Genomic DNA, 27,863 nt, shown 5'->3' on the forward strand with positions numbered 1-27,863 from the left:
TATCTTCCATGTTAGACAGAATTGGACTATTCCAAAGAACAAAACAGAGCAACCGCAGGTTGTTTTACGATGTCTAAAGCTGCGGCAGATGTCTTGAGAGAATGTGAGTGTGTGAAGAACATCACTGACTTTCCTACTAATGTGCATATTTTTACTAAAATTCCTAACTTAAACAGTGGATGTCACCCGTCGTCAAATCTCAGTTGATAGAAGATGAATATGGAGTCAGAGCATTTCTAACAACAGCCCACAAAACAAAGTTGGTTGTTACTTCTTAGCCATTTTTAAAGTTTGTGGATCATTTTGTAATAAAACAAATCTGTTTATACTCAACTACACTTTTGCTTGTGCCTTTTGTATTACCTTGCTGCTCCTTCTGTTTGTTGAGTGGACTGATTCAAAAATGCATGATATTTACAACGGGCCAAATTTACAGGGCGCTCCCCCTACAAACCGTGCATGCATATGCACTTTTGTTGCAAGGTGTAGTCCAGCTGGAGAAAAAGGGATTGTTTGAAACCAGATGTGTTTCATTATGACAGACTAAAGGAACAGTTAACATCCCCCAGAGAAACTACGTTTTTCCATTCTAGAAGCTTCTTGCACTTTTATAGTTTCCTCTGACTTAATTTTGAAGCACCATAGTTAAGTAGAGTTAAGTAGTGAGTTAAGAAGTAAAAACTTCTACATTGAAGAGTGCTGATGTTTGCACATATGTTTCATATTTAATAATCTGGGGGAAAAAAAAGATCTTATATTTTTTGTTTATCAATAAGCAGAGTGTGTTCAAAATGTTGGATGCCAATCACCTGACTGTTTCTCTGTCCATCTCTGTTTTATGTAGTAGTTAGGAAAAGAAAGTACAGTATATCGCAATGTCAGATTTTCACTTTCAGAACTGAAAAGTCTAAAAGTGAAACTACTGGTGTACCGCTGGAATGACAAAAAATACTTGTTCAAAGTCTAAAAAGTGCTTTATTTGTACCTGTGGCAAGAAAAGTATGGCAACAAACTTCAAGCTGAAACTGCTTCCAGCCTGTCTGTACTCATACACAGCCACATACTGATGCGTAGCTCAAGCCTTTTTTTCTCCCCTTATTTAAGAATAAAGCTTTCTCTGCACACTATCATCCTTTCACGCCCTCTTTATAATTGGGTATAACATTTCTTCCCTGTTTCTAGTCTGTAACCTGTGAATGACCCGTTCCTCCCTGTCACTCCTTCTTTGCCTCAGACTACACCAGCAGGGGGAGAAAGTAAAAACTCGGTTTTGTTTGAGTTCTCCTTACGTGTGTGCATTCAAAAGTAGGGGTGCTCACACACACACACACACACACGCACCCACACGCACAATTCGACTGCAGAACTACAGCTTCACACATACATTACACACAAACAGGTTCAAAGGGAAGCTGGTGTCAGTTCCTATTTTTTGCCCTCGGACTGTATGAGAGAAACAGAGGGGGATGATCAGGTAATGGAGTATTCTTTCTTATGAGTGCTCTCTCTCCGTCTCTCTGTGTGTGTCTCAAACACACACCCACACATATGCAGGCTCCGGAGTTCCTATTATACAGGACTGACCTCTGGATAACCCTAGTCTCTGGCTCATATGGGACAACATCAAAAGGCCTGATCCCTTTTGAGCTCACTGGGTCCTATAGACAAAGAGAATTGCAAAAAAAAAAAAAAAAAAAGCCTTTCGCAATGTTTTTTTTTATTTTTTAACTTCCGATCTGAAATTTCACTAACTGACCTGCTCATTTAAAAAAAAAAAAAAAAAACTAAAACCCATCTGTCAAATAATCCTTTGAGGCTCCGACTGCATCTGTTTTCTTAAACAACAATCTGCTTTAATGTGATGTCTTGATTTAGAATTGATGTATGATAAATATTTCAAGAAATTAGCGCGCGGGCTATGGGAGGCTGTGATTTCCACTTGCCTCGGGAACGCTCATTACGGCCAGATCAGACAGAAACACAGATGAGATCGTCTACCGCAGTGGGTCTCTCCAGCACAAATTTCCCATGTTTCAGCAGCTCATTTAAACTTTTCCCATTTCACTTTATTTGAGGCACCTCCAGGTTGTGGTTTTTGGCTTTGTTTTTTTTTTTTTTGTGCTGTTGCTTAAAAAACAAGCGAAAAACTGCTAACTTCACAAAGGAAAATTACAACACAAAGGTCTCTGTTCTGTTTTTCGGTGTTCAGGAAGTTGCAGGAGGAGGAGCAGCAGTTCAGGACGTCGTCTCTCCCAGCCATTCCCAACCCTTTCCCTGAGCTTTGCAGTCCTGCAAGTTCCCCTGTCCTCAGTCCTGGGTCACTACCTCCTGGAGAATCTTCTTCAGAAAAACATGTGAGTTCAACATCACGCCCTAGCTGTTTAGCGGCAGTATTTTTCAGTATGGTGCCAAGCATTCATATACCTATGAAACTTTTTCACATTTTGTCAAGTTAACCTTAAACTGCTATTCTTATTGGAACAAAAATGTAGCATAGTGGTATATTAGAAGGAAATAGAAACATTGTTTTTGACTTTCCTTGAAAAAAAAAAAAAAACCTCAAATTTATCATGCACATTTGTATTAAGCCCTTTTTCATCTGAAACCCCCAAATAAAATTCAGTGTATGGCAAAAGCTTTTCAGGTTTTGTGGAAAAATACCATGTGTGGTGGAAACTAAAACCACAATACCTTTGGGAAGCTGGTCAGAGTTGATAGAAAGATGGACAGAGCGAAATGCTGGAGATTTTCATAGAAAATGATGCATTTCTTTTTGTCGGATTATCTCAAGCAAAGTTCCAGGGGTTTCTAAATACTCTGTTACTATCGACATTGTGACTCTGAACTGCCGTAGCTCATCTGCTGATGTTTCATTCATAGAGGGTATTCTGTATATCTGAGTTGTAACAGGTACTTATTTTAGCTACCAGTTTACCCGGTGCTCAGTTTGAACTTCAGCAACCCATTTTTGCCAGGCTTTGAATTGCTGACATGTAATTGGCTAAGGGGCTGTTTTTTTATCACAAGCAGTTGCACAGGTGTGCCCAATAAAGTGGTGGTGAAGTGTATAAATAGAATCATTTGGTTGTATCCCGTTTTTTTATTGTATTTTTTTTATTATTTTTGCCTTGTGGAAAAGCTAATAAAGCGAGGAGCTAAATGCTTTTGTGTTCATCTACATGCACACCTGCACACACGACTGGACTTCTGCTGTCCTATCTGTTACTGGAAGTCAGAACAACCCCCTCTCACCATCGCTCGCTTCGTTAATGGTCCTCATATGGAAGCAGCCAATTCTGGTTACGGCAACATAGCGGTTTACAGTAATACGAGGGCAGACAGTTTCTCATAAATACTCCCCCTGGCTGGGATCTGGGGCTTTTCTTCTCAAGGCTTCTACTACGTCTCCTCCACAATCACACACTGCAGTTCCAGTTAATTCATTGCGAGCCAAAACACAAGTCTGACTTCAATGTGCACCGCATTTTGCCCTCTCAGATGTCATCTCGGTTTTCACTTTGTGAATTGATGCAACCTCCCCATTCACTTAGCACCTAAACTTGGAGAGGTTTAGGTTTTAATTAGCATCAGTTACATAAATAATTGGTGCTCGTTAATGTGGGAATAAGGTTTGGAAGCTTCAAATTGTTTTAGTTGTCGTTTAGCGGGAATGTTTTGGGGATTTTTCTCTTTGGGGAAATTTTCAAGCTTGAGTTACAATCTGTGGTACAAACTCAGAAGCTCAGGTTTTCCTTATGGTAAATAGGTCAAAGTTTATTGCAGCACAAAGTTGTTGTGAATTTAATGACTTGCTGTGCCCCGGTTGTAAATAAGTAAAGCAGGCTAGGCTCGTAAATAATTAGACGCCAGTTTATTGTAGCTTGTGGCTCGGGATTGGGAATGTCATTCTCACATGGCCTGTTAGCAGCACAGTAAAAAAACAAAAACCTGGGATTGAAGCAGACAGAAGTACTAGCAGAGCTAACTAACTTGCATTAATCACACCATGTTGTTATTCATGGCATGGCTCTGGAATGTATATCAAGGAACTAAATAAGGGAAAACTTTTCTTGTTTGAAGCATCAGTTGAATGTATAGACACGCATGGGAACATGATTATGCTGTAGAATTGTATAGGAAAAAGTTATGATAATAAATTATCTGTTTTTTCTTTCTTATTGGTATCAGAATAATTGCTCATACTTGTTTTGTTGAATATAAATGCTGAAAGATGTAATGTTAGAAAAATAAAATACAATGGCATTTGATAAATAGTTCATCATAGCTCACTGGTGAGAGTGATTTACTACACCGCTTTTAGAAAAGGATGCCGTGTTGATTACTCATCTATGGTATCTGGCATTAAAAACAACCAAGCTAAACACAATAAGTAAATTAACTGTCAAGGGCCATTGATAATGAGCCTAGTGCATCACTGGTCCACTATTCTCTGCAGAATTGTTAGTATAGGCAAATTGGATGGTTTATGAGTATAAACACTCTGTTTAAAGTCATGTCTCAGCATTTTTATTATTTTTTTTTATTTTAGTCTTTCATAGGTGAACTTGTTTTTGAGATTTAGAAATTGGGTGGATGGGCGCAGATTCCCCTTCAGCATTTTCTTAAAGAAAGAAGAACTCATGATTGGCATCAATTACTGCGAGTCGTCTAGGTTCTGAAGCAGCAAAACAGCCCCACACCATCACACTGCCACCACTGTGTTTGACTCTCTGTACGCTTTTTTTGTCAGCAGTGGATTTAGCCTTGAAACTCTGCCATTGAAGCGGTTTCAGTCTTTGTTATTTTTGAATCATAAGATCTTTTTGTCTACTTTATGTTGTCAGACATGTTGTATAAGAGTAATTTCTTGATTCTATAAGTCTGACAGAAACAAACCGGGGTGTGGTAAACACTCTATAGCCACAGTCTTCAGAATGGTATAGTTACATCTGCTTCCTGGTGGTGATGTGTTAATAGTGTTGTTGTAAATTTTTCTTGCAGCATATCTCAGGGTGGTCCCAGTTAATCCTCCACAAACAAAACCTACAGAATAATGTGACTTTTACATGCTTTGGTAAGAACCCGGATTCCTCTGATCAAAACAAAATTGTGCTGTGAAAAACTTGTAAAACAGCCCTGCAAAACCCAGCTTCTAAAAACTGGTCTCGGGTTTTGAATTTGATGTGGAAATTGAACATGGCTCTCTGGCTGCACTCCTGACAAGATCACTCCTCTAAAATATGTATCGGGAGCTGAGTTTAATCAGACAATCCAAGATTGTTTTACAATAACTCGGCAGCCTGACACTTGGGATTGGATCATTACATAATCGTTTGTTTTAATTCATTTTAAAAATGTGTTTTTATTTAATTATAATAGATCAGTTTTGTTAGTTATAATAAAACCATGGGGGTAAATATAATCTAAACCACTTTGAATGCATAAAAACCTAAAACATGCTAAAGGTGATGAACTTTTCCCTCATAATTTGTTTTCCAAACTACTGAGAGAGAACAATACTGTGCAAAGCAATGGAAATTTTAATTGATTATTTGTGTTTACAGCGCACTGTATCTAAACTCAAGTAAACTCATGTAAGAGTGCCGTGCATCCATGCATGCGTTCGGGTGTTAGTCATTTAGACACATGTGTGTTTACACTCACAAGCCCCTTTGTGAGCTCTGCAAACTATTTACAGCACTGGCAGCGTCTCTACGTTGTTGATGGCAATGGAAAGTATGGCTCATTGTAGCTGTTCTTCAGTGGAAATTCAACTCAGCACCTTTTTCCACAGAGAACTCTCCCAAGGAGCCTTCTCACTCTCACATCTTCACAGGTCTGAGTTTAGAGACATGAGGAGTAATAACTTTAAAAAAAAAATCATCTGCTTTCCAGTGGTTAGGATCCATAAAGGAGATGGTGATTTGTTTTAGGTTTGACAAGGGGGATCTGGAGAAGGTAAATTATTGTGCCCACTCTCCAAGACCTCTGACCTTCATCATTAGAACCACATGTGTCCTATTTAGAGCCTCTTTTTTCCCTTTTCGCTTATCTCCTTCTCTCCACCGAGGTCGTTTTCTTGTCTGTTGTGTGTCTATTCGTCTTCCTGCCCTCCAAATATCCACTGCCAAATTGCTTTTCAGTTTCTCTGTTTAAGTTTACTGAATTTTCCAGCCTCCCGGCGCTTTCTGACAGACTTTCATGCCTGTCTCTCTCTGCTCCTCCTTGCCTCATTCCTCGGCCTCTGTGAGGGAGACATGAGGATGTAGTGAGGGGCTGTCAGGAATCGTTGGCCAAGCTGTTTGACATGACCATATGACTCCCAACCCCCATCCCTGTTTTCCCTCATCTCTCAAGTCTCAGCCTTCATCTCCCCAGCTTGCCTTTTTCAATGTACACTCTGAAAGGACAGTATTTCTCCGAGATCTGCAGAACTCGAGCGTCAGACTTAAAGTAGAAGATTCTGTACTGTTCTTTAAATGTAGACTCATGGAAATGTGCAGTGGTTTATTTGAATATATATATTTTTTAATTTGCAGGATGTTTCAGAATATAGACCCAGGTAGCTGCCATTTGTAAGTACTGACAGCAGTCCACTGTGATGTTTAATATCTGCACACATTCTATAAACTCTGACTTCCTGTTTCTTCTTTGGACCACTGCCAACATGACTTTAGCTGTGTGTCATACTCTAGTGTTGTGAAATGGAAAGGGATACACACATAGTGGCATACTAGAACATTAGCTACAGCAGGTCTTTTTTCAAATATAGTCTGGTAATAGTCTTCAGAGGTGTTTTAGATGACAATATTCAATTTAATTCTGTTCAGTTTGCTTGTGCAGAACCAGTTCACCATGATTTTATTCTCAAGGCACTTTAGGGGACAAAGTCCCCTAAACAGATCAAATTTACATGCAGAACTCTATAATCAAATATGGCTAATTATTTAATGAGATCTGAATGCAGTTATATACTTCTCAATTTGATGTTAGTTATTTACAAGGCTGTCAAATTCCCCTAATACTAACTGGTAAAATAACTAAAGATGCACTGGAATTTGGATTGAGCCATTGACTGTATAGTCTCTCCTCGCGAGCAGCAGTCCCTTATACTATGAGGAAAAAAGAGACAACACACAGTGAAAACCAGCAAAAATTGCATGTCAGATTTAGCAGATTTAGTTGAAGTGACTTCATCCAGTATTGAGAGTTCAGTTACTTAGGACATATCAATAGCATGTAATTGAACATACTGTCCATGACATGTAAATGATGGGCACAGAATGGCGCCTACTTGCTACAGTTAAGCATGCTATCTTGTTGCTGCTACCCCGTTAGGAATAGTGTGTGTGTCAAAGGGCAGACTTTTCCACTGTAAAAGATTGGAATGCTATCAGTGGCCAAACTGTTGGCCTCGATGTGTGAGAAAATCTGTGGCCGTGTGCATAAGTGTGTGTATTTAAGAGCAGGGCCGTGCCTATGAGGCGGTTCTGGTTTGTGTACTCTGTGTGTGTAACGTGCATGTGTGCTCGACTTTACGAGCAGAAACGCTTTCGCATGTGCCCCTTGCGAGAGTGCTTGACAGTGTGTTTATGTTTGTGCGAGCTCTGCTTCTCGTTGCTGAGGCTTTCTGCAAGCTGTGCTGTGTGCAGAGATCAAAGGTGATGCAGTGCTGGAAATCTGCTGGCTCACTCATCCTGCAGCCTACTTCCTTTTGAATGGATCTTAAAGTGAAATGAAATGAAATGAAATGCACACATATAGGCACTTGTACAGTGTAATCACAGGATAGCAAAGTTTCTGTGATTGTGTGTGGCTGTAACTTGAAAGCCTGGTTTCTTTGTGATTATTTGCACACATAAAAGTACAAATAGCATTCAGTTTTATTGAATTTGTGTATGTGTGCATTCATGTGTTCTAATTCAAACCATGCATGGCTTGTTGGCTCCATTATTCGTAATATTGCATCTAGTCTCACACAGACAGTCCTTCACTTGCATGCTTTGTAGCAGAGGTAAAAAAAAAAAGAGCATTTTAGCTCTACAGAAATCTTTTGTCAGCAAACATAGCACTGCTTTCTTCTACTTTTAGACTAAAGCAAACCAGCTTACATGCAGGCCACTGAGTGACTGAGTGGATTTGCAGTATTCACTGTTGTGAAATACAAATTGTTTCACTGCTGTTGAACAAATCTGACTTGGAGGGGTGCCAGACAGGTTGCGGTTTAGTCTGGAACATCTCATGTGTCAGCGCCATATTCTTCCCCAGCTGCTAAATAGAAACATGCTTGGACCTGCGAGCTCAACCTGCTACTGCTCCACTGCAGCAGAGACACTAACACAAACAGCCACAAACACATGTTCTGTTTACAACTACAGTAAGCCAAGATGATTAGTCTGAGAAAAGAGTTAGTTTTAAAAATATAGACCTGTTCAATCAGCATCAGACAAATGCCATTTGAATCAAAGCAGCAGGTTCTCTAGGTAGTGTAAATTTATTTGTGGTGCAAAATGTCCTTCACCTGTCACCAAGACGCTACATAACCCTAGAGTCAAAAACTGAATTGCAATAATGCAATTCTGGCGAACTGCATTATTGCAATACTTATTAATGAAAGAAACGCTGAGTGCTTAGAATTGAAGGTGCTAAGCTTTAAAAATGTTTCTGTACCATTGTCTCTTCTCGTTTTTTTGTTTCTATCTGGCTCACATGTTTCAGATCATCAAACAAATTTTAGTTTCAGGGAAGGAACTGCCCAAATTAACCTGGCCCTACGTGAAAATTAATTTTCTCCCTAAACCTATCAACTGGTTGTGGCACCTGGCGGCGATGACTGCCATCGAGAGTTTACCCTAACTGCAAATGAATCTTTTACACTATTCTCAATGTTTTGAGCCCATTTTTGTTCCTAGAATTGTTTTAACTCAGCCACGTTCTACAGTTTTCTGGCACAAATCACCAGCTAAGAATCATGCTTCCACATCTCAGTCAGAAATATGTCGAGGCTTTGACTTGGCCGCACCAAAACCTTTTTCTTAGCCATTTATTCCAGACTTGCTAGTTTGCCTTGGATCATTGTGCTGCTGGATAACCCAAGGGCACTTCAGATTAAGGTCACAGCCTGTTGGCTATTCTCCATCAGGATTATTTGGTCAAAAGCAGAATTCATTACTCCATCAAATACAGCAAGTCGTCTAGATTCTGAGGCAGCAGAGCAGCTGCAGACCACCACGTTTAACTAGAAAATTGACATTCTTTTTCTGAAAGCTGGTCACCGCACACAGGCATCGACAACACTCCACATTCTATTAAAAGTTTTCTTCCAGCCTTTTCCTCTATTTGCCCACATCCATTGTCCCATCAATCCTAACAAGTTTCAATGTCCCTACTGAAGGCAAACATTTCTACAGTATCATGACGTTGCTACCATGTGTCCCCATGGAGGTGGTGTTTTCAGAGCGATGCGTGTGGTTAGATTAGCTTTGTGCAGGTACTACTGTAGAAGTAAAACATGAAAGAAGAGAAAGTATTTACCACTTTTTTTCTTCAGTCTTTATCTGTAACAGCAATTTACAAGACTCCCAATGACTGGATGTTGTTTATTGGATGGAAACATTAAACATGTATCTTTATTGGCCCATTCCTGGTTCCTGCTTAAGATTATAATAATCCCAAGTGAAACCATGAGTATCCATTACTTCCACTGCCACTAATTTGAAGACCTGAGAGATTAAAGTTTGTAGCTGAATTATTTGAATTATTAAAACGAATAAAGAATAATTATTTATTACTTACGTGGATATATTTGTACATTTGGAACTTTTGCATGGCAAGTTTAATATATGGTGTATTTAAGCATCATCTTTAATAATTTTTGTGCTCTAGAGTTTTCATACAGCTTTGAATATGCAAATGTCTGTATTTGCTTGTGTTTGAGTGTTTCACAAAGACAGCTATGTGTTGCTGCCTGTAGCTATTTCATCTGGCCAGAACTGAACACAGCTTCGGGACTCATGTAGGTCATGGAGACTGCATTTTCCTCTCTCTTAGCCTTCTCTCCATCCTCTCTCTCTGGTTCACTCCTTCTATGTCTCTCTTACTGTGTCTGGGAAAAGTAGGACAGCTCAGATTTCTGAAACTGCTGCTGTGAACGGATAGAAAGGAAAGTACGGAAGCAGGAATTTAGCAGAACGGGAGAGGAAATGATCTACTAGAAATATAAAAATATGTTATAAGTTGTATTAATATTTAAGGATTTATGACTAAGACAATGTACAATGTCCTACAGCGAGATGCTTCAACAATAAAGCATTTGTTAAATGAGCGATTCTTTTACTAAGACATTTTCAGTCTTTGAATAGCTGCATTGCCTTTTGGTCAAAGCACCACCTTTTAATATAACCAAGATGGAAACATAGCAAAAAGAAAATAAAAGGGTAACTATGCATTGTTTAATGTTGTTAAAAAAGTGCCGTCTTTTAAAAATATAGTTCAAAATTATGCATGTGTGAAGATTTCATATCTTATTATGGATCTGCTTCTTTTTGGGAAAGAGAACCTTGCCCTACACCAAATATCTGGTAAAATAGTCAGTGTCTTTGCTTTTTTGGTACTGCTGACTTTTTCTGGTGTAGCAAAACATAATTTTTTTGTTTCAATGTACAATGCAATTTCACAATTGCATGGTAAGCTTGTTATGGTTAAATTCAATCTGTGACCACACAACAACTACAAGAGCTTGCAATAGAGCAAGTGGACCATTTCCACACTATTTATAAAATCCCATCAGCAGTGTCACTCTTTGTTTGCCCAATTAGAATGTCTCCGTCCTTTTACCCCCACCCTGCTGTAATTGGACAATGGCTTCAGATCAACAGTGGTCTGACAGAACATTTGTTGCCCAGGCTTTGCTGGCAGCCAGTGAAAAGAAGGTTCTTGTAAATATATATTGGTAGAATATCTGCTATGTCTCTTTGAGGTGAAACCGATCTGAAATAGATGTAGATTCAAAATTCCTATTCCAAAAGTTTCTATTGGAGCACCATAACCTCTCAGACTCAACCAAAATGTTTTCTTTCTTGTGCTTTTACATATCAAAACTTTGTTTCAAAATATCTGTGATGTATGTAGAATTAGCCAGTTAAAGTTTGATTTGTCTAAGTATTTTTGAACAAGATTAAAGATTGAATGCAATAAAATTGCCTTTTAGCTTAGCACTAACAGGAATATTGTTCACTCCCACACATATCCTGAATTGTCATCCTCCATCTTTCTACTTCCTTCAGATCTCTTTTTTGACTCTCCGTAGTGATGGGGATACAAACTGGAGATTGGACACCCTTTGCTGGAAAGTTAATTGACAAAAAAATCTAGATTGAATCACTTTATTCATAAGGATATCACTAAACTCGCTGAGCCTTTTTGTGGTTCACAAAGCTTGGACAGGCCTCTGCAACTAGGGTCCCAATTTGACGCTGTAATTAGATGACAGTAGACAGTTCAGTGGGTCTTCCTCATGAGTCAGCAGAGTTTTCTTGGCCCATGTCTCCCACTCCTGCTGACTGCAGGCGCTAAGTGAGGACAGCCAATTGTCCAAGGCCCATTCAGGTTTTTGTGTCTCTATCTCATCATCTGGGACATTTCCAGGGGCAGCCCAGACCACACACAGCATTACAGTCAGAGAGGGCTTTTATGGAAGTTACTTGTTAGTGGGAATTTGGGGGGCCAACGTGGGTTGTGTGTGCCAAATCCAGCAATCAACGGTTCCAGTTCTTTTCTGGAAACACGCAGACGTTTGGAAAAGCAGAGGCGGCTGGTAGAGCAAAATGTTCACTCTGCAGCACATGCAATACTGATGACCTGTGAAAACATGAAATCTCTCAAAAGGAGGGGTATTATGTATATTCCAGGCTAATAGTGCCATTTTATAGCACAATCAAGTAACTGCTACCTTCAGTTGTTATAAAAATGCTGCATTTATCAAACATGACTTAAAAGAAATTTGACTTCATAATTTGAAGCCTTGAAATTGGCCTCTGTCTCTTTAAGAAGCTCCTGCTCTTTTCAACACTCCACCTTCTGCACGTCATCACGGCAATGCTTCCCATTGTGCCATTAGCAACAGTTCGTATGAGCGGTGGACTGAGAAATGGTTTGTATGATAAGCTCAGCAGACTCCAGTTCCACCAGGTGTTTGCTAATTGCTGCTGCCGCTAGTCTGGAGTAGCTGAGTGAATACGGGTTCTCTGTGAGGTTTCAAATGCAGATTTTCAAGTGCAAGTGTTTGTAGTTTATGATGATTTGCGAGCTATGTGCCTCCCCATCATTATTAATTTTACCAATTTTTGGCTAATTCAACATGTGGTGCAGTCATTACTTGACTTTGTTGGATGCATTCTAACAAAATCAAGGTATTTTCAGGAACTGCTACTTGTTCTTCCTGAAAACACCAGTCTCAAATAGGTTGTTAATGTTACAATCCTTCATATCCAGCATTCATAATAGCTTATGAGACATACTTTGCTTTCATGAGTGTTTTAATTTTACAAGACTTTATGCCACTTGTTATACCCCTATTCTTCAAAAACCAGATGTTCTGGTCATAGGCAGCTCCGGCTCATTTAAGGCCTGTGTTTATGATTTGGTCAGGCCAGAAATAGCATAAACTGAAAGCCTATCTTGTGATTAGAAGGTCCCAGCCTGGACAGACTAATGAAATATAATTCCTCTTTTGTTTCACTTCTCCAGTAAAAGGTCACACTGGTGCAGGCATCAGTGCTGAATTTGAATATGGCTGTGGGGATGGACACTGGAGACTATCTAAAACATCTATTTTTGGCTCCAACTGTGGTTTGGAGTGCTTTTCCTCTCTTATCCCTCCACTGTTTTGCCAACAGAGACTCCTCTCGCTAACACAGCTGCTCTACAGGTTGCTTTCAAATGCATCACATCATTCGTGTCTAATGGCTCCTGAAGAGTATGCCTAATGGCCAATAGTCTTTTAGTAACTCCTATCTGATGTAATGGCTTGTAATGTGAACGTAATACCAGCGTAGCTATTTATACAGTGAGAGACAAAAAGATTGATGTGAATGCGAGCTGGCCGCTGGAGGTGCACACACACGAAACAGTATCCCTTTGTCTGCCTGTGCTTGTCCTCCACCTGTCCTGCTGTGTTATTTCTCTGTCAGTGGAAGGAATGGATTAGTAAATTAGTAAAATGCAGTTCAGTCCTGCAGGACGAGTGGGTCTATTTACCTTAAAAGTGTTGATGTGTGAGTTTGCACATCTGGGTGCCTGCGTGTCTGATGGAGGGTGTGTGTGTCTGTGTGCTGCCTGAAGCTTTCAGTTTCTCCCTGAGGCATTACATCACAGGGTAGTTATCAGACCTGAGTCATCAGAGTGGTTGAGTGGCCCTGCTCTGCTCTTCCAGCTAAATGAGGACGTGTTTAAAAGCAGCAAATTATCTTTCCTTTCTTGCTTACTTGCTTGCCTGTGTGCAGCGATGTGGTCATTAAATTTTTTTTTTTCTTACCCTGCAAAGAGACCCAGTGACGCACGCATATGCATGAAAAGAAAATGTTTTCTTTTGTTGTTTTTTTTGCTAAAGAATTGAAATCTTACTTCTGCCTTTTAAAGGTCACAATTTTGTCAGATTTCACATTTTTGCTTCTTCTGAGTCCACTAATGAATTTATGAGACTATATATATATATATATATAATTAGTTTTTTGTTTTTTACAAAATAAAGTCTTTCTCAGCGACAAGATAGCTAAACATTTGCAAGTAGTTTTACAGTTTTAATTGAATCATTTGTGAAAAATGCACATTGCCACAAGTTTTTTTTTATTTTTAATTTGTATTATATATTTGGAGACGCACATCAAACATCTAAAATGATGGTTTTCTGCCGCCCAAAATATAGTTAATCACATGTTGGTTATGTAATGTATATTAACTCTGTATTTCTCTCACAGATCCTTTCATTTCAGTGTAATTCTGAGAGGCTCAAAACTAAGAAAGAACAAAAAGATTTGTGACTAATTTGCAGTTACCAATATCTTTTTCTTTCTTTCTTTCTTTTTTTTGGTTCCCCAACATGGATTTTAGCAGATTCCAAATTTCAAAACTATCTTTTCTTTGGTCAATAATTATTTCTTAGAAACAGAGTCGGCATCACACTGTTTATAAGGAGCTGTTGTAGGACATAATTATTGTAGAGTCATCTTAAGATGTCTTTTATGTCTAATTAGCAGCAATGCACATATGTCAACACTACTCAGCCAATATCAGTCATTTTAAAACATATTGTGCAGGTCTGATAAACAAATCTCACAATCAATATTTATTTTTGTCTTTGTTGCCAGTGTTCTTCAGAGGGGCAGGTGAGGAGGTTGGTCATGTGGTCTTTGTTTGGTCATGTGACAATGACATTGATGCTCTGCAGGATTATTGGAAGTTAAACTAAAGCAGGGACACGGCGGTGAAGTGAGCTGTGTGTTGTTGTTTTTTTTGTTTGTTTTTTTCAAAATTGTTGAAAGTGTACTGAAATTGACATAATATACATAATACCGGTAAATATCAGCTATAGTCTTTAACAGCATTATTGATATTGATATCGATATTGTCCCAAATTCTCATATGTGTGCGTCCCTACTTATTCTGGCGGTAATTATGAAGATAATGGACAATGAGACTTCCAAAAGTTTGACAAATTGGAAACAGATAGCATGTTTCCTTTGTAAAGACAGTTTCATTTTAAATAGATTCTTGGATGCACAGTGGTTCCTCTGACTTAATCATCAATGTTGCAAAGAGCTTTTTTCCTGCACTTATGATTTCTACACCATAGAATGTTGCAGTTAGCACAAGCTAATAGCAATGAGGTGTGGTGCATACAGGCCAGTAGTCATCAATCAACTCAGGTCCAGCAAGTCTAATTTGGAGTTAAAGCATTGTAAAAGATAGACTTGTTTTAGTTTTACACATGCTGGACAATGGTCCGGATCTGAGTAGCTCAGCCTGTTCAACTCAAGGTAAGGTAATTTAATTTATATAGCACATTTTCAGGAACAAGGCAGTTCAAAGTGCTATTGAGTTCATAATGAACTCAATAGCCTCAGGACATCTTAACACAAAACATATTTCTTCAATGAAACTAATGCTGTCAACTGGAAATTTCCACATGCATGACAGTTGTCCAAAATCAACCTTTTTGCCCAAATTAGCCCTCAAAATGCTTTTCAACAAACAGGTGGGTGACTTCATGGTGGCCAATTACATCTTTTATGTTCTGCTAACTCCTACCGCCTGCTGCCTACACTCTGTCCTGATTTTTTCTGTCCACCGCTCATGTCTCTGTTTGCCAGCTTCATCTCTTTCTTTTTGCATTACAGTTACATAATATGTATTTCAACAGTATTACATTTTCACAGAGTGTCCAAGAAACTAAATGGTTCTTTATTTCAGCTGCAGCATGCCTGTCATGATAATACACAACCAATTCCTGGTTGATAGATTGCTCTAGGAAGGTATGACTTTGCTTACATGGGATTTTGTGTTTATATCGCATAATTATATCAGCTAATCAACATAAAAGGAAACAGATCAAAAGGTTTTTATGAGCCATATGATTTTAGTTGTATGTTATTCAGTTATTCTCTGTCGTACCTGTTTATATTTCTGGTTTGTTATACATGACAGCAGAAGGACCAGATCCTGAATATGAGCTCTCTTTTTTTAGGACACAGTGGCAACAGTTCAGCCTTAAATTTAGAAAAACTAATATAAAGATGCATGTATTGCACTGCAGCAATTCGTAGTGTTATTTTAAATAAAAATGCATGTTAATCTTGTTGAGTCTGAAATTATAAATTAGGTCCCTGTTTCTTTAAACTTATAGAAAATTGCCACCAAAATGTAATTTTTATGATTGTTTTTCTTCTCAAAAGATAAGAAAAATGGACTCTATGTGTCTTACTTTCTGTTTCTTACTTACTTTCAGTTCTAACAGAACTGAATAAAAGATTGTTTAGAATGTTTGTTGCAATGTCTTCCCTGCAGCCTTGCTTGGGCTTTCCCCCTTTCCTGAGAAGCGGTGACAAAGACCTGGGAGTGTGTGTGTGTGTGTGCGCGCGTCCGTTCTAGTGCGAGTGCCGTGGCAGAGAGGGGGTGGGCAGGAACGCAGCTGTGCAGGCTAGATATGTGGTTAACAGTGGACGGCATTCATGCTCCGCATTTTGCTGCAGTGTGTCACCAGACTGCGTCTCTCGCTCGCACTTCCCTCTTCTTCCCACTCATTTTCCTTCGTTTTTCACATCCGTCTGTGTCAGTCTCTCCCCTGTCCCACAGTCTCACAGAAACACACACACACATACATGCGAATGCACATGCACTGAGGCACGTACGTGCATTCTTACAGCCTTCTTTCTCTTAGCCTCGAACCCTTCCTGTTTCTGCCAGCATCTCTCTCCAGAGCTTCCTGCTGAAGGAAATTCAGTGGAATCACTGTGACTACTACCTGTGCTGCCACTGTTTCGCAATTTCAGAAAAGTTTTTTTTTTCTAAATACTATTCCCCCAGTCATGTACACGCCTTTTCCTGACAAATGAACACAGCCAAGTTACTGTAACTTTATTCCAGACATGGCACGTCAAGTCTTTGGCCCATCTACTGCTGGTGTGTTAAATATCTGAGTTTAAAAGGAGCATAAAGGACCTTGAAAAAGTATTCATACTCCCTAGGACTCATTCTCATTTTTCACATTAACCATACATTTTTATGTCCTTTTGTGTGACAGACTAACATAAAGTTGTTGCAGTAGAAAGAAAACGAAACATCCTTTTTCTTTTCAGAAGTAGAAATCTAGAAAGCATTCATTTGTATTGTAAACCCCTGAGTCAATACATTGTTCAGTCAGATTTTGTTTGCAATTACAGCCAAATGATATTTCGTGATATTTATTGTGACAACAAAGTGACAGTAACAAACTATTTACAACTTCTTAGTCTTTTGTTGGTGAACTGAACGGCTGACTCCACGCCGCAGCAATCACGACAACACAAATACAAATACCGGTCTTAAAAAAACATGGCAATTTTTAAACAGGCTTCTTTCAGATGCCAGTTGCTTAAGGAAGTGAGGAGTATTTTATTTGTCACTGTCATGTTTTCCTCTGAGAATGGCGTGATCAGAGTGATGTGCAGTGACCGTTATTTTAGCCACAAATTGTGTTTTGCTTTGTTTTTGATTTATCTGATTACACCATCTCCCTCCATATGTTTGTTGTTTGGAACACAGGACTGGTGGCATACTGAGTTCTTATGAGGTTCTTTCAACAGTTACTTTTTTTATTATTATTTTTACCACATTTGTGGAGTTCAAAATTCTTAAAGGGGCAGTGTTATGTAAAATTTACATTTTTGATCTTTACATCAAAAATATCTGCTGTGATTATTTAATGTGTGTTTGAGAAATTCTTTAATCTTTAATCTAACCCTCCCATGTCAACTATTTAGCTGTGCAAAATGTCTGGTTGGTTCTAGCTCCTCCTTCTATGCGACGCAGCTCCTCCTCTGAGCCACAGAGCCAAACAGAGCTCCCTTCTCCTGCTACGCCCCCACTCAGCTCCTTCAGACTAGTCAGCAGCAATTAGCAAACACCTGGTGGAACTGCGCATCTGCTGAACTCAGTAAACTATTCCTCATTGCAAAAATTGTGGGTAAAGGATTAATAGAGGAATAATGTTGTGATAAATTCATCAAGGCTGTAGACTGGAAAGAGCAAGACTTTCTTAAAGAGACAAAAGCCCAATTTCAAGGTGTTAAATTGCGCAGTCAAATTTCTTTTAAGTCAAAGACAGCGATACTTGATTGTACTATAAAATGATACAATGTGACTGGAAAACACATAATACCTCCCCTGTAGCTGTGTTGTCAAGAGACTTTTCAGGCCAAACTGACAATTTTTGCTGCTCCTCCAGAGTTACCATTGGTTTCTAGGCTGCTCCTCTGGTTAAATCTCTCCTTTCACATGTAGTTCAGGTGGACAGTTCTGTCTTTGTAGGTTTGCAAATGTGCCATACTCTTTCCATTTAGTGACAGATTGAACAATGCCTCATGCAATGTTTAAGTCTTGGAACATTGTTCTATAGCCCAACCCTGCTTTGTGGCTGGGCTATAAACAGTTGCATTTATGCTGAGATGAAACTCACACTTTTATTTTTATTTTCCTTTTTAAACATTGTTTTAAAACCATTGATCATTTCCACTTCCACTCCACAGGCCTATGCTACTCTGTGTGAGTCTATCACAAGAAATCTCAATGAAATACCCCAGGTTTTGAAGTGTGACAAAACGTGAAAAAGTTCAAGGCGCCTGTACACACGGTGTGTGTGTGTGTGTGTGTCGTTCTCCACTTTGGCTTAATTGTATTTGCTTTGAGTCAGAGTTAAACAGCAGGAAGGGAAGAATAGAAGGACTGGAGAGAGAGAGAGAGAGAGAGAGAGAGAGAGAGAGAGAACAAGGAGAGGTGAAGAGCATACAAGCTAAGAAGTTCTCGCTTAAAAAACTTGGAGGCAGGAGAAGCAACAAACTTTCCCCTCTCCTTCCTTCCTTTTCTTCCTCCCCCAGCTGCTCCTCTCAGCCCCACGCCCTTCTCAAATGATCCCTCATGCATCAAGGTCTAAAAAGAAACCGAGGCAGAGAGCTCGAAGGGGGCTCTGAAAAAGTTGGCGGTGTCTGTGTATGACTGTGCGTCTCTGTGTCTGCTCGGGTGTGCATGCCTCTCAGGGAGGGTGTGTGCGTGCGTGGTGCGCGCGCGCGCGCGTGTGTGTGCCTCTGCGTGCTCAGGTCTGTGTGGGAATGATTACATCAGCCCGCTGGAGCTTTATGATTGGTTGGTGAGTGTGTGGTTTGATTCGGTGCGCCTCGGAGCCCGTGGCTGAGGCTGTAACCCTTTGTGAGGGGGAGGGAGCGGGAAGGAAGGAGAGGAAGACCGATAGTTGTCAGACTGAGCCGGCACTGGGAGCTCTGCGCTGTACCTGCTGCCATCCAGCCGCTGACTGTTACTGCCTGTGTGCCACTGCACACGCCGGCTTTACTTCAGCCAGACTGTTCTTCATCTTTTTTCTCTCTCTTTTTTCCCCCCTCCTTTCTTGATACAGCAAGCGGCCTTGGGATACACTAAGGTATTAGCTGTAACATAGGCAGCTCAGCTGTCAGCTGCCTTAATTCATATTTCTCCAATAGTCTCTGGAGAGAAAAGCGGCAGCATTTTTTTGGTCTAAGGTGGACTGTGTGCTTGTGAGTTTTGCGGAGACAGACTCACTCCAAAAATGCCTTCGTGTTCCCCGGACTGCTGCCTGCTGCGGGCCATGGAGGTAAGACCACTCTCTCTCTGCGTTTCACCTCTTTCCTTTGGGGTGGCTCTGCCTCTCTTTGCTCCCCCATCTCTTATCTTTTTTTTTTTTTTTACAATCTGTCTGTTTCTCTTTGAGGTACAGCCACGCTTAACTGGAGCCAATAGATTTATGGAGACATTACTTTAATTGGCTGTCTTCACTTTTTCATCAAAGATGTGAACAGAGCAACAAAAGAAAGAATCATATATTTCACCAGCTGAATGACTGGGCCATTTTAATATAAAATAGACAGCCTCAGGCTTGGTTTGTGCAGACTAAGATGCTTAACGATAGGGCTTTGGGGGAAGGAGAACATTTGCTTACCCTGATATATTTTTGGTGTAAAATTTATATTTTTCATGTGAAGTGCTGGCAGTTTTTTTTTCTTTATGCCATTGGACGTGAGTATTCTCTGCCCCTGCATGTCATCCTTTTTAAAAATAACCCTTGGACACATAATTTAAGTAAATTTAGAACCGTTAACCACAATGTATTTGGCAGTTGCATTCTCTGGATTTTGTGGAGGAAGAAGAACTTGTGAAATGTTACACATCTGGTACTGAAGGGGGTAACTTGGACATAGATGGTTGGCATCTATTTAGCAGTTTATACATCAGCTGCAATAATGCATTTATGTAAAATAGTTTTTTTTTATCAGTCATTTTTCGCTATGCGTATAATAAAATCATCTTTTCCAAAGGGTCATTGGTGCTCTGCATTGAACCTTTTTCTTTAAATCTCTCCATACATTTTCTTTAGAAGTTGTAATTTTGTATATATATACAGTACATACATACAGTCCATATATAGTCATTTAGACTTTGTGTTGAAAAGAGGAGATTCTTGTAAGATAATATGGTATATTTGTCTCTGTATTACAGTAAGAAGATGGCTTAGGAGATCCTCGCCTGTGATTTCTAACGCCATAATTGCTACACAGTGTTGAATATCTGTTCTTTTCCATTGTGTGTTATAATGACAAGCCTATGTATTCTATGCTATGGTTCATGAAAGGTTATCGCTGTGTTGAAGGGGGGGGGGGGGGGAATTGCTTTCTTTGACCATGTATTAAGCTGGTTTAACTGAATTTCTTGATTGTATTTTTCTTTTTTTAATAATTCCGAACATTTTGATTGATTGAACTTAAGTAAAAATGTATATAACGGCTCTGTTGAACTTTTGTTTCAGATTTTGTTTCCCCTGTTTTCAATCCATGTTACTAAAACGCTCTTCATCCTATTTCTTCTAACTTTGCCCTCTGCATCGTCTTTTCAGATTGTGAAGATCTTTAGCGAGGACGGCATGTGCAAAGTTGTGGAGATTCCAGCCGACATGACGGTCAGGCATCTGTGCCAGCTCCTGGTGTATAAAAGCCACTGTGTGGATGACAACAGTTGGGCACTTGTTGAACACCACCCACTGCTAGGACTAGGTAAGAAACCATGCTCAAGTCCCCTTGGGTGGGTGAGGATGTGCAGTGTTATCACTGCCTTACAGAAGTGCATTCCTGTCTCTGCGCCATATTCACGCATGGAATTATGGCTGCATAGTCGGGTGGGCAGAATAGACGCATATTCTAATGCAGGCATTTCCTGAAGCGTGAGTGGATGAGCATATTGTATAACATAAGCGCACACTATCCAAGGGTAACATACACAGAGTGAAGTTATTGTGGCTCATCTGTATTTCTTATGTAAGGAAAAACCTTTTAACAAAAGTAATATCGAAGTGGCTCTAATTGACATTTTTTTTGTTATTGTTGCAATTTAAATTTAGTATGCTTAGTATGAAAAGCCCTTCATGACTGAGTTCAAAGCTCTATCGCACTTTAGTCTTTTGAGCACACTGACAAAACAAACGGTTGGAATTCAACCAAAAATGTTTGTGTAACTATTTGCAAGTGTTTTGTGTCGGGTTAGATTTTAATTGGAGAAGCACTGATCACAGATTTCCAGTTTTTTTTTAGGGGTTTACAATGATGACATTATAACACCTAAGAGACAATTTGCTGCTTGTTTTGGACAGAACTTTTAGTTTTAAGCCAATAAAAAACACTAACATAATACAAGATATACAAGGTTTTGTCTATTTATGCTTCACACCAGATGTCTTTTATCATATTATTGTTCAACAAAAAGAAAATATCCAAAGTACATGTTTGGTACTCTGACAAAGATGCATAGTTTGTTCAGTATTTGAAGTGCGTATTATGATCAGTCAAGTGGAAAATTGACCAGTTCCAATCTCTGGTGGATTGAAAAGTGCATTTTTAATTTTATTCCATTTTCTTGGAGTTATGCAAGATTAACAGCTAAAATTCACTCACTGAAGTAAATTCCAGACAAATTTGAAATTGTGTTACTCAAGAAAATTAGCTAAATTTGAATTTTTAATAATTAGTCAAACTTATTAATTTTGCTTTATGATAAAGGCATATATTACTAGTGCAGTGGCAGTTTTTCAATTTCATCTAATAAGGTGACCTGTAAACCTTTTCCCTGGCGATCATAGCTAAGATGTGCCGTGCATCAGCAACAACTGCCTTAGGGTCAAAAAGTCTGGCTTGCTAGCAAGTCTGATTTTTGCATTTGTGTTGTCGCTAACCTGGTTAAACACAGATACATCTTCAGAAAAGGCCTTATGACAGTTCCATACAGATTGTGTATTTATTTTAATTCAATAATTTTAAACATATCAACCTCAACACTCTGTGCTTGACACAATATACAACAAATGTGAATAGCTAGCAGTTGACTAATCTAAATTTGTGGTTACATAAGATTTGTCACTCAAAAATAAGTAGTTGAAGTTGCTGGGTTTGAACTATCATTGAATGTTATGAAGGAGTTATTTGATTTTAATTCATATACCTCTTAGGGTTTGTATTTATTGTCCTCCAAATTTCCTTTGTACCATCTAAGTAGCTTTGTTTTTGAGTTAATTGAAAGAAATAAAACGTTTTTGTTGTATGCAGAGGAAGATTCACACACTAGCAAATACACTCTTTCCTGTAAACGCTTACATTTGAGGTTTCAAGTCACTGACAAAATACAAACTTTAAATTTGAAGTGCCAAGTTTATTTTATTTTATTTTTTTTCAGCCTTAATGAAGTGGGTCAAGAGAATCATAATTGATCGTTACGGCTCAGGAGATGTGATGTACCTGATGAGCAATGTAACAAAACCTTTCTCGACTTTCCCCCCCTTAGTGTCAGCGCCTGTGTAACATTATAGCTCCAGCACTGTAATTGACGCGCCAGCTAGGTGATGATTGATGACGGGTTTAAAAACCTTTCTTTCGCATTAGAGGTTTTCTTTAGTTCTGCACTGGAGCCTGAAAATAGAAGCACTTACTGCATCAAAGTGACTGCAGTCCAAACAAGATTCAAAAGTAGAAAAAAAGAGAAAAAAGTAGGAAACACCTGAAGCTTGTTCTTGTAATTTTTTTGGTTTGCATTTCTTTTGAGATAGAATTGTGTTAAACTCGGCAGCGTGAAATAGCCCCAAAAAGTTTCAGACAACTTAATGTTATAAACCAGGCCTCCCCTAGAGGGGAGGGCGATTATAAAACACTTATGGAGGACTCATGTCTGCACAGTTACCCAGATGTTGGAAGGAAGGGGTGTAATTTTAAAAGGAGTTGTGTTTCTGGGAGTGAAACACATTGCCCAAAGAGACATGGTGTAAAAACATTTCATTTCTGCTGGTTAAGCTGACAACTAACGTCTGAGAGCTTCTCTGTGCAGACTGCTGCTCTTGTCAGGCGAGTAAAATCTTAGAAAATATATTGCATTATTCAAAGTGTGGCTCCCAAAGCTCTAACCTAATATTTCACCATCTATCATGATCGACATATTTTTCTCATCACTGCTGCCAACCTGGTGCTGTCAGACTGTGTTGCTTTCTTGTGAATGACATCATTTGTGGCTCAGCGTCCCTCGGTTCTATTATAGTCGTTATTGTGTTATAAAGAACCTGTTCTGCAACTGTACTCTTTTGTTGTCCAGAATAACCGCTTACCGCATTTAGTGTTTACAGGATTCTGAAAATGACATATAATGAAGCAGTGGCAAATTTGCCCTTTGTCTAAGGTCACTTTTCTTGACATTCAACAAAAAAATAAGTATCTTGGCTGCAGCAAATAAAATTATTTTTATTTAGATCTTAGTTCTTCTCTTTTTTTGTTGAAGACGTTTTAGTTAATGCTACTTTGCTGTAATACGCTGACTACTGCTGTGTAGCTGACAACTGTACTTTCCAACCTTATTTGTTCAAACGTCTAATTAATGGCCTTGAGTTTTTTGTTTTTTTTCATACTCTCAGGTTTTTTGTCTCTGCAGAAACTCTAGGAAGGTGTAACAAATGAGGCCAACAGGTCCAGTTTCAGATAGTATTTGTTTCAACACCCTTTATGTTCGATAGGAATCAAGCTTAGAACACTCAAAAAAAAGTAAAAAAATATTAAAATAAAATAAGGTTTTTTAGCTATTTTTAAAAATATGTGAACGGGAACGGTTCCATTGTGCACAAAAGCTGCTAAATAAGTAGTTGTTATGGTGACCCCAAGAAAATAAATAAAGAAATAACAATATTACTGTAATACAAAATTAATAAAGAAAAACTATAATGCATGATAGGTTAGAAGACAATAAAGGAACAGCACACAGCTTGAAAAGATAGAACTGTTCCTCTGTGTCGCAGCCCAATTCTGGCATGCAGTTGAATGGGTGAAATGGCCCATTGGGATAAGTAACATTGACCTCTATTTGTCCGATTAAAAAAGGTTAACAACTATGGCTGAGGGAATTGGAGCTGCCAGGGTGAGTCACAGCTGCAAACATGCCTGACTCATGGGGCAACAGGCTGAAGTGGAAGGAAAGAAATTGGTCATGACAGTGTACAGAGATCATGACAGAGGGCATGAAAGGGAGGGAACACACATAGCTAACAACAAAATTAAGCTTGGACATCACGTACCACAGCAACTTATTCCTGTTTGTTGTACTCCGTTTAATTAAGATCTGTTATTTACCTAATTATTAGATTATTATAAAAAAGCCACCAATTAAGGCAGTAGCAGACGTTGAGAGTGGAGAAACTGTGTGACTCACTTTCTGTTTAGGAAATTGATTGATTGAAACAACAACAAAAAAAGTAATTACCACAGTTGTGACTATATTCATACAAGCTCAGACGTTGCTCTGACTCACAGCTTTATATTAACCCACATCAGGAGGTTTTTGGTTTTAATATCAGCAGACAGTTAATTTTAATTTGCCTGAAGCTGTAAAACCAGCCTGTAATTTAAGATTGTTTTAGCCACAAAATAAAAGACAGCATTCTGCTTTAATTCACACAGTTTCTGAACCCTGTGGGCAGCAGTTTCATTATTGCCTGAGATGATGTATGATTAAGTTGAGAGTATGCCAGCCCTGTTCATTTATTCATTCATAACACTTGTGTTCCATTAATGTGCAAATGAGTAACGGTGCAACACTGTGACGTTCGGTTTCTAAAACGAGGACTAACAAGGCGCGGATTGTGGGAAAAAACTGCTTGATTTGCATTGGGAACAGGTGGGGGAGTCGCGCGCTGCTGGAATGTTTTTTATAGGAAATTAAAGGTTCCAGGAGCCTAAATTTAGAGCAGCCGACAGTAAGGGTTTGTGCTTTTTATTTCGCTTTCATTATGTCACTGTTTTTTATTATTATTATTATTTCTCTTTCTGTCTGAAAAGAAATCCCAGTGACTTTCTGTTTATAATGTGACTTTTGTGCTGTTGTCAGTGTTCCTAAGCAGTTTTTATGAAATATGATTTTTATTTTTTATTATGTTTATGTTTTGATTCAGACAAAAATAATTCTTTAAAGTAAACGGTGCCCTCTTTGTTTTCAGAGCGCTGTCTAGAAGACCACGAGCGGGTGGTTCAGGTCCAGGCCTCCATGAGTAGCGACAGTAGATTCCTCTTCAGGAAGAACTATGCCAAATATGAATTCTTCAGAAACCCTCTGGTTAGTAGGACTTATTTTTGCCAGACGTCATTTCATCCACAATGTCACTTTTGAAAAATTCTTATTGAGATATCTTAATACATTCAAAGCAACCACAATTGTGTTGCTTGTTCCTTACTATCTGTAGAAACAAAGATGTTTTGGGCAACCTCATTAAAAATCCCCCAACAAAATCTGATGTAGTTGTCTACTTTTCTTGAACGGTGCGACCTGTTGTGACAGGTCTACTTGTTGAGAAACTCTTTTGTTGCCCTTGTGAAACACTATGACAGCAATTGAACTAATGACATTTGCTTGACGTCTGTTGCTGTCACAACACCTCCGCCCTATAATTATTGTCACAGTCTCTGACATGTCCCCTTCTTCCTCCTCCTCTGCTAGACATTTTTCCCGGACCACATGGTTGCATGGTGCCAGGAAAACGATCATAAAATTCCACCATCTCAACTCCTGCAGGTACGAACCTTCCTCTCTCTCTTTCTCTCTCTATTTGCGTGTCTGTCTTTGACTGTCACTCCTCCTCCTCCTCTTCCTTCTCTTGACACGCACGCAGTGTCGTTTGCTCAGAGTCACCACCTGCCGCGTACTGTACAATCAAGCTGGCACACCTCACCCCTGACCCTTAGACAGCATGTCTCGTCAGAGGCAACAGTAATAACTACTGTTGATCCTTTGTTGACACACGACTGTCTCGATACGCGCACCACAGCCCAACCACCTGTGATGGATGGAATCAGGCCATTTGAAGCACAAAGTGCAGCCTGCCTCGCAAGAATAGACTCAACCCTTAAACATTTTGTAATATTACAACCATCGACTTATTGTAGCTTATCCTCAATTTATGAGATAATTCACAAAAAGCGATACATTAAATAAACAGTCAATTTAATCTCAGTACAAAAATACTCTACAGTAAAAAAAAAAATAAAAATCTGGCAATATCCAATAAAATGACAATGAAATAAAACAAACAATACCGGATTAAAACAAATTAAAACCATTCCAGTTAACTAAAACCAACTAACATAAAAATGAATTAAAACCAACATTTCCCATTTTCTCAAAGGTTGGAAAGATTGGTTTTCAGAAGAGAGTTAAAATCAGACAGAAATCATGACTAATTTTCATAGCTGATGTGGTAGAATATGTTAATAAGACAAGCAATAGTTGTGTTTATGGCCTTGAAGAGTGGCAAGAAGAAAAAGATGGATGAACGAAAACCACATAAAGTCCCATTTGAAGTGTGGCCTCAGATCACACTTCAGCAAACCTGAGGAATATTCCATCCTCATTGTAGAACATGGTGGTGGCAGCGTCATGATGGGGTGTGTATTTGTTCTAGAAGGGAGGCTGTAAAAAAACTGGGGTAGTGGTTATTAAGATATTAAAATCCAACATAGGAGACAATGTTTTGAAGCTGCTATTGAAACACTCCCTTTAAGTTTTTTAAGTTTTTTTTTTTATGTGCAAAGCTGCATGAGATGATTTACTGAGGCAAACTGATTCCAAATGACCACAAATACAGGTACATAAATGTCTGCAAAACCACAAGTTTATGGTTCTAATGTAACAAAGCGTGCAAAGCTTGAAGGAATATTAACAGTTTTGTAATGCGCTGCAGTTCCTTAACTAATTGGAAGTTTGTGCAGGTCTGCATATGTGCGACAGAGCTGCCTCTCAGTACTTGGGAATTTGAGGGGCTTTGGTCTTAAAAAAACCCCAGCCTGGCTCTGTCTTGGAGCGCTGTCAGAAACAGATCCTTCTGTTCATCCTTTGCACTCAGAGAAAGCCGTTGGCCCTCCTTCTGATTATAGAGACGTGGCGCTCGACATATATTAGGGATTGGAATGAGCTGGAGCTGTGTCAGGAATTCCCTTTGTTTGACTTCTACTAAATTCACAATCTTTTCGCTCAATTAGAGCACAGTACAAAAGCAAGGCACTCGCTGAACTGAGCTCATCCAGGTGGCTGCAATAATCCATATTACACAAGAAATATTTGACTGTGGGAAGTCAAGGTGCTGTGGCTCTGATAGAAGGCTGTTTGAGATATTGTTGCATGTGAATGTGTGCTTGGCCAGTGTTTGAAAATGCATGAGGCCCATAATGATATTCTTTTTTTTCCAAAACACTGCGGAACATGTGCTTCAGATATTGAAGAGGCTTCTGGCACAGTTTGTCTTTTCAGCCGCAAATCACAGTTCCAAATCAGATTTATTAGCTCAAGCTGTCACTTCACTTATCAACCTAACCTGCTTCAGCCATCTGGTCTTGTCAGATTCACACCCATGTCACAAAGATAGGAGTTTTGGACCAACTTTGGACCACAAATAGAACTTCTTTTGCCTCTTGCTGCTCTTTCATCTACAAGCAAAAGTGTTTATACATCTTGAGCTTTTTTTTAGATTTTGACAAATGATAGTTTAAAACATAAATGTGCTTAATTGGGATTTT

The 27,863-nt window shown here is 39.1% G+C and overlaps 1 protein-coding gene across 1 annotated transcript in view; it reads left to right on the plus strand.

Moving 5' to 3' along the window:
* Positions 1-27,863, plus strand: part of LOC116717152 (growth factor receptor-bound protein 10-like) — a 71,795-nt gene that overhangs the window by 32,715 nt on the left and 11,217 nt on the right. The window contains exons 5-8 of the mRNA XM_032558300.1: positions 2,210-2,354; positions 20,675-20,831; positions 25,295-25,410; positions 25,792-25,866. Coding sequence (XP_032414191.1) covers positions 2,210-2,354; positions 20,675-20,831; positions 25,295-25,410; positions 25,792-25,866 — 493 coding nt within the window. The remainder of the gene's footprint in view (positions 1-2,209; positions 2,355-20,674; positions 20,832-25,294; positions 25,411-25,791; positions 25,867-27,863) is intronic.

Source organism: Xiphophorus hellerii, chromosome 3 (assembly GCF_003331165.1).
Source record: "Xiphophorus hellerii strain 12219 chromosome 3, Xiphophorus_hellerii-4.1, whole genome shotgun sequence".
NCBI classification, from domain to species: Eukaryota; Metazoa; Chordata; class Actinopteri; order Cyprinodontiformes; family Poeciliidae; genus Xiphophorus; species Xiphophorus hellerii.